Consider the following 7,774-nt stretch of genomic DNA (forward strand, 5'->3'; position numbering starts at 1 on the left):
TAGAATATATGTCACTCATATCTCAACAATAGAATATGATAAAGATCAAAGGATCAGATCCATATCCCTAGCAGTGAGAGGCAAAATCTCACATCAATTGGGAAATCTTAACAGTCCAAACCCAAGAGGTAATCCCTATAAATAAAAGGCTAAAGACCTCATGTATACACTTTTGATCTATTTATTATTAATGCCAACAATGTGCACATTCCCATGTCTTGGCTACACACCCATTGATAGTGCACAATGATTGGAGTGTTGGCTATAAGTCAATCGAATATCTATCTCTTAGATATGTTTGAACGCATACTCTTGATGCGTCCTTATTCGATTCAATAGTACCGAACACATATTATTATTATTATTATTATTATTATTATTATTATTAGGGTTTAGTGTGTGTCATTCAAAAGGACACAAGTTGTGTCCTTTTAGTGACTTACACAAAGTATGACCGGTCATACTCTGTGTAATTCTGAAAAGTTGCTTTTTTTCACTTTACACGTCAGCGATGTGACTGAAGAGAGAAAAAAAGAGAGCAGCTTTTCAGATTTACACAAAATATGACCGATCATACTTTGTGTAAATCATCTAAAATGATACAACTTGTGTCCTTTTTTGTGTGTGGACATTACAGGGAATCGAACCGCACACCTAATACACCATAAACACACCCAACACCACTAGACTATCCCTAGTGGTGCCACTTGTGTCCTTTTAAATGATATTTTTTCCCCTTATTATTATTAGCCATCAGGAGACTTCTCCCATGCAACTTTCACGTTCTTGGGTAGTTGAGAACACCAAAAAGGAAATGGAGCATTTAAATTCATATGTATTTGATTTGAAGTGATACATGGTTTAATATGGAACAACATTAAGCGTGTTTTGTCGCCATTGAGCACAATTATAGTCGTTTAAATTACCAACCGATTGCCTAATGCCTAGTAAAGAAATAGCAATAAGGACAGAAGTTATTGTGATTGAGACTTTTTTAAGCTACTACTAACAAGACAAAACCTCTGCTTTTGTTTTCTTCTTTCATTGTTTCATTGCAATTCACTTGTATTTTTCATGTGTATAATTATTTATTAATGCCAAGGCAAATCTTATTTTAGAAGGATAATACCTTATATGTTTCAAAATAAAAGGTTCCTCATTTAATAACTGTCGTTTGGCAAGTTCTGCTAACAAATAAAAAAACACAATCACACCCAAAAAGAAGTAAGACACAAATAAATTAATTGATCCTTATTAAATAGCAAATTTGAAACAATCGAATTAAGATACATTTCTTACTAAATAGGTTTGGCACCTTTTAATATATGTTGGTTACATATCATACCTTTTTTATTACGAATTTTTCTACCATTCAAATTCTTAGGAGTGGCAGCATCGTCATTAAGCTCAAAACACATGGACAAACTTTAGTTCTTTATATTTAAAATGATTAAAGTAAAATATTTGAAGAAAAGTCATTAATTTGTGTCAGTGAAACAATTAAATAAACCCCATAAATTGAATTCAAATGTTTTTGTTTCTTGTCTTGCGTTTTCAAACGTATGAGTAGCAACCAGACAAAGGTGCACGGCAACTGCAACTGTAACTACAGTTTCCAACCTTGTAAATGCAAACTCATCAACCATCAAACATATCGAACACACAAAGAGTTTCTTCCTCTTGTGACATCAAAGACCAAATTAACTTTTCTATGTGATTCAGCTCTCTATCAAACATTAGCTCAGTTCTTAGCTTATTGGAGCCAATTTGTGTTGACCCCATTATTTATTTCATTGCATTTTTATCCAACAACGGTTACTAGATCCTTGTTTTAGTGCCTTTCCACCATACCCTTTTGGTAATTAGCTCTCTAATCCTCATGTTTTGATAGAAAGACTGAGACTTTGGTAATTCGTGCTTTGTTTTTGCTTGAAGGGATGATCAAAGTTTGATCCTTTTTGTTTTCTTCAACTTCAGAAGCTGCCAGAGAGAAGCTGAGGTAATGGTGATGAAGGAGAGAGATGAGGAGCTCGCTCTGTTCCTTGAGATGAGGAGAAGGGAGAAAGAGAATGAGAAAAACAACCTTCTCCTTCTTCAAAACTCAGAGGAACTTGATTTGTCCAAGTTGGGTATGTTTCTTTTTTTCTTCTTCTCATGTTTTGTGTGGCTCTTGTTATGTTCTAATAAATGATGCCTTATTATGTTATGTTATCTTACTACAGAATCCAATCGTGGGAGCTCTACGATTTCCAAGATCATATCTGTAGTGCCACCAAGGAAGACCGGTGTTGAAGAGTTCTTGAATTCAGAGAATGACAAGTCTGATTATGAATGGTAATTTCGGACTGTAACTTTTGATTGCTGATGAGGGTGTGTGATTATTCTCTGTGACTGTGAGTATATAGATCTTGTAAATTAATTGGATTCAGAAGAGAATTCTAGTTAAATTTAAGTTTTGTTGAGTCTTCGTTTTTTTATATAATCTGGTGTGGGAGAAATTCTTCTAGTCTAGTTGAAAGCTTTCACAAAAATGAAGTGAAATGTCATTTAAGTTGCAAATTTTAGAATGATTGAAGTGTATGATTGTTGTTTTTGAGCAGTCCCCACATGCGATACTCCTTAGGCAGAGAAGTTTTTGCAATTTTGTCAATGACAATTTCAGGCCGCACATCTAGTTCCAACTTCCAACTTGGTGATTTCCTGATACACCTCTTAGGAAGAGAATGTTCCTGATACTCCTTAGGAAGAGAATGTTCTTGTTCTTATCGTTATTCATGATATATGGTTGATAATTAATTCGTTTTCAAATATTTTATTTGTCTTAATCAAACTCTCCTTGCAATCAATGGAGTTTGGTGATTTCCTATTTTAATGTAGAAGTTGATTATGTTGCTTACTGCTGAGTATTTTCTCCAAAGGAAGTAAGTTAACATCAAGCTTTACTTTTCATGTCTCCTCTTCTGAAATTGATATCATATTCCTGGAAAAGAAAATCAATGAACTCCTTAATATAAATCTATGCTGATTTCAAATGCAAACCTTCAGTGGAGGAATCAGAAATGAATTGAATTTTATTTGCACATTATAATAATGGTCGTTTAGTTAATTTGGACTTCTCTGCTATGATATTCTATAGCAGTTGAAAACCCTTCATACTGAAAATAACCAAATTGCATAATACACACATGTGCAATGGAGTCATACCGTATGTATTTTAGCTCATTCCTTGTTTCTGCTTCTATAGTGCATTATGATTTTTATCCATCAGAATTACATCCTTCGTACTGACAAGAAGTTTTCTTTGTCAGGCTTCTTACGCCACCCGATACACCTCTTTTTCCTACTTTAGAGAAGGAGTCACAGATACCAGTAAAAGGTGAAATGGAGATTCGTAATGCTCGTCCAACAGCTTTAAAACCTAGAGTAAGAACCATTTGATATGATTTTTGGATGCTGTTGAACCATATCAATTAGTTTGATGTACATAGTATATGCAGCATAACACTTTGGCTTTATAATTCCTCTACCAGTATCCAAACCTTGGATTCAATTAACAAGGGTTTTCTCCTGTCTGTTTTTTTTTGAATTCCAACTAGTAGTAATGGATTCTATTTTTCTAGTTGATTTAATTAATACAACACTTGCAACTTTCTTGTGATGGTGTATCATGTGTTGCAGGTATCTAATATCCAAGCAGAACCTGCTTCAAGAAGCAATGTAGTTTCTAAGCATCATGTAACAATGCCAGGACTCGGTTCTTCCACCATTGGTAGTAGGAGACAATCATCTGGGGGTCCAACCTCAGCCACCTCAAGATCTTCAACCCCATCTGGAAGGCCAACATTACCTTCAACAACCAAATGTTCTAGGACCTCTACACCTACATCCCGGGCCACCTTAACATCTGCAAAGCCAACAGCTCCATCAATGAGATCATCCACTCCTACAAGATCCACTGCCAGGGCCTCAACACCTACTTCAAGGCCTTCTTTGGCTGCTTCCAAGACATCTCAAAGATCAGCAACTCCTACCCTTAGATCATCAACCCCATCAAGGGCATTTGGAGTATCTGCTCCTCCTACTCGGCCTTCATCAGCATCAAAAGCACGCCCGGTAGTTGCGAAGAATCCAGTGCAGTCACGTGGAAGCTCTCCATCAGTAAAATCTAGACCTTGGGAACCCTCACAGATGCCTGGTTTTTCTCTTGATGCTCCTCCAAATTTGAAGACATCATTGCCAGATAGACCAGCTTCAAACACTAGGAGTAGGCCTGGAGCACCAAGTTCTAGATCATCTTCTGTCGATGCCAGTGGCAATGGAAAATCTAGAAGGCAGTCAAGCACACCTTCAAAAGGAAGGGCTTCAACTGGGTTTTCCCACAGTAATCAGTTCTCCATGCATGCTTTGAGTAGAGCTCGTTTCACTGATGGTGATGACGAAAGCCCAGTTGTAATTGGGACAAAAATGGTTGAAAGAGTAGTAAACATGAGAAAACTGGCACCACCAAAACATGAAGACCATCATTCTGCACAAAACAATTCTTATGGAAAATCTTCATCGTCTGGTAGTTCTGGATTTGGAAGTACACTTTCGAAGAAGTCTTTAGATATGGCAATGAGGCATATGGTATGTTCATTTATTCCATTACTCATATGTTGTTATCTAAAATACAATAATGATAATTTAGGCCTTAATTGATGAGTATAATATAGCGAGAAACATATTAATGCTTACATATGCTTAACCTTGGTATCCTGCCATGAAGTAAACGATAGTAACTTCCAAGAGTTATTTCTGTTCTCTATATGGCAATAACATATGGGATGTGTATATTCCTATGCGCGTGTTCTAAAAAATTCTACAATGATCTGGAATATTCATATAGTTAATGAACATAATCAATAAATACATGACGGCTGAAAGTTTGGATAGTTTAAGGAAAAATGTTTATTCCTGCACTGCATTGAGTAACAGAAGGAATAGAAAGGTTTATATTTCATTGATTCAGTAGATAGACATAAATATATAATACATTTGAGGTATATTGGAAAGGCGTTACCATTTACAGCAGAATGTTGACAAAGACAAAGATTGCTGAGTATGTGAACTATATTTCAGTTTTAAACTAAAGTAGAGAGTATATTTGAATTCAAATGTGTAATATACATTATGCTACAATAATTGATGTATACACTGCTTTGAAGTAAACATCAACTAATGTATTTCGGTTTCATATTAGGCAAGTTACAAGTTGTCTTTGGTTTCTCTTCCACAGGACATAAGGCGAAGCATGCAGGGTAATCTGCGCCCAATTGTGACAAGCATTCCAGCTTCTTCAATGTGCAGTTTGAGATCAGGTAGTTCATCAAAGAGCAGGACTCTCAGTGTTTCTGATTCACCACTTGCAACAAGCAGCACTGCTAGCTCTGAACCAAGTGTAAATAATAATAGCTCCATATCTTATGATGGAAGTGAGATTGAAGAAAATGATTTTGGAATTGAGAGGTAAACTCTTCCCCTATCATTCATCAAATATAGTATGTGACTAATGGGAATCAGAATCATCAAGCCAGATATGATGGTCTAATCACGATTCATCACTACTCTTGCCACTTTATTTGTATGTGGTAGAACAAATAGCACAAATATTTATAGAATAGGAGTAGATTGTCTTTGTTCTACGAGTGTTCTGAGACATTTGGAGGCTGCCTTAAGACATTTTATGAGCTTTATTGTAGGAAAGCATATAAGCATGTTTGTGGCAGGAGGGTTGTTTGTACTGAACATTGAACAACCAATTGATGAGCTCGTTCAATTGTTACACACTAAATCTGTTTGAAAGGTTCATAATTAACTCGGGAATTTGCATCTAAAACTTTGTAGTTTATCTTGCAAAAAATCTTAGGATTTTAAACACATTCAATCTATAAAGCATACAATCTCTTGAACATAATCATAGAGCATGAACAATATGAAAAAGAATAATGTTTACAAACCTCAATTTGAGATGAAAAATGATAATGAACGTATTGAAAGAGCTTTTTAATAGCTAACTATTCTCTTCCCCAAGAAACACAAATATTTTTGGTGGAAAGATTAGAGAGAACGTAGCTGCATGGACCCTTCCTAAGTGTATTTAGGGCATGTTTGGATGTTTTTTTTTTTTCAGAAAAAAAAATACCTTTACTTTAAAATCCATTTGATATATGTTTTAAAAAAAAAAAACAGAAGTCACAAAAAAAGTCAAAAACATACTTTTTTTGGAAGCTAAAATTTTTGAGCTTATAAAAAAAACAGAAGTCAAAAAAATCAAATATGTTTTTCAAAATCCAAATATTTTTTTCAAAAATCTAAATAGTTTTAGCTTTTATAAAAAATATTTCTAAAATAAACAAAGAATAAAAAACATTTTTTCATAAGCTCATCCAAACGGACCATAATATCAAGGCAAACCCATTCCAAGTTGATATCAAGACCGAGATAAATTATATTAAATTAGTCCGTATATTTGAATCACCATATCAAAACTGGGCTTAGTAATTCATCTACACGAGCAAGTTTTCTTGAATTTCAATTTCAGCTTATTATGGGGCTTAAAAACTGAAAGGCATTGCTTTTGTTGTTTCATGCATTTCTTTAACTGACCTATAATTTTTCTTTATACCTCATAAAATAGACTACAACTAGTTTCATCATCTACCAAGTGACGTTTTGGTTTGTTGGATTTGGAAAATTGACAAGAAATTACTTAAAAGTTAAAAGTCATAATAGATAATGATTTTCCATTCCATACAAACGAAGGATAGAAAATATAAAGACGAAATTGATGGACAAGAATTATTTGTGAATCTAATAGGGGATGATTGTATAAACAGTTTGGAGGATAGTAACAGCAGGAACCACTATAGCAACAAAGTTGTAGCCTCGCTCGCTTCAAAATTTGGTAAGCCGTTCTAGTTGACATATGAAATTATGCTACAGAATTATGTAGATTCGTTTGAGACAATTTGCTGCAGAATAATTGTTCAATTTATCAAACATTTGAACTGTTAGAATTCTAAGAAGAAAATGTTTCATTGAATCAAATTGTAAAAGAAAGGGTACTGTATAAATACACATTGTGTGATTGAAAAAGGAAAATAATCAATCCCAAATAAAATGGAAATAAAAAACTGATCCTAATTGATTAAATCCCATCAATTAGGGATTTGACAATATCTCTTAATTAATGGAAACAATTTTTAGATTTTCTACACTCCCTCTAAAGTTGGGAGGTATATGTTGATAATTTCCAACTTACCAATCAGATCTTCAAATGCTGGTTTATATAGGCCTTTAGTAAGGATGTTTGGTGTTTGCTCTTTGGTAGGAATGTACGTCATACACATTTCCACCATCTAGCTTTTCTTTAATGAAATGGCGGTCAACTTCTACATGTTTTGTCCTATCACTATAGACAGGATTTTGAGCGATGCTAACAGCAGTTTTGTTGTAACAATATAAGAGATCTTTAATTTCTCAACAAGTCTTCTCAACCAGACTCCCTAACAAACTCCTTGAGTTAGAGCTCGAAATTTTGCCTCAGCAGTGCTTCTTGCAACTTCAGTCTATTTTTTACTCCTCTAACTTACAAGGTTGCCCCATACATAGGTGCAATAGCTTGAAGTAGATCTTCGGACGGATGAACATGCTCAATCTACATCGGTGTAGATTTCAATCATCCTCTAAAACCCCTTTCTAAAGAATAGTCCTTTGCTAGGATATTTTTAAGGTA

The 7,774-nt window shown here is 34.5% G+C and overlaps 1 protein-coding gene across 2 annotated transcripts; it reads left to right on the forward strand.

Annotated features, from left to right (window-relative positions):
- The first annotated feature begins 1,768 nt into the window (after positions 1–1,768).
- Positions 1,769–5,786, forward strand: LOC133290517 (cell wall protein RBR3-like). 2 transcript variants are annotated; one of them, XM_061488607.1, is made up of 6 exons: positions 1,769–1,814; positions 1,978–2,129; positions 2,223–2,334; positions 3,309–3,423; positions 3,679–4,626; positions 5,276–5,786. In XM_061488607.1, the coding sequence occupies exons 2-6, from the start codon at positions 2,003–2,005 to the stop codon at positions 5,507–5,509; spliced, it is 1,536 nt and encodes a 511-aa protein (XP_061344591.1). In that variant the 5' UTR covers positions 1,769–1,814; positions 1,978–2,002; the 3' UTR covers positions 5,510–5,786. The 2 variants fall into 2 exon arrangements, with proteins under 2 accessions (XP_061344591.1, XP_061344592.1); XM_061488608.1 differs by lacking the exon at positions 1,769–1,814 and adding an exon at positions 1,826–1,858 and having other exon boundaries at positions 1,936–2,129.
- Positions 5,787–7,774: the final 1,988 nt, after the last annotated feature.

Source organism: Gastrolobium bilobum, unplaced genomic scaffold, assembly GCF_033153095.1.
Source record: "Gastrolobium bilobum isolate Gb01-03AN ecotype WA unplaced genomic scaffold, APGP_CSIRO_Gbil_v1 utg56011, whole genome shotgun sequence".
Classification (NCBI taxonomy): domain Eukaryota; kingdom Viridiplantae; phylum Streptophyta; class Magnoliopsida; order Fabales; family Fabaceae; genus Gastrolobium; species Gastrolobium bilobum.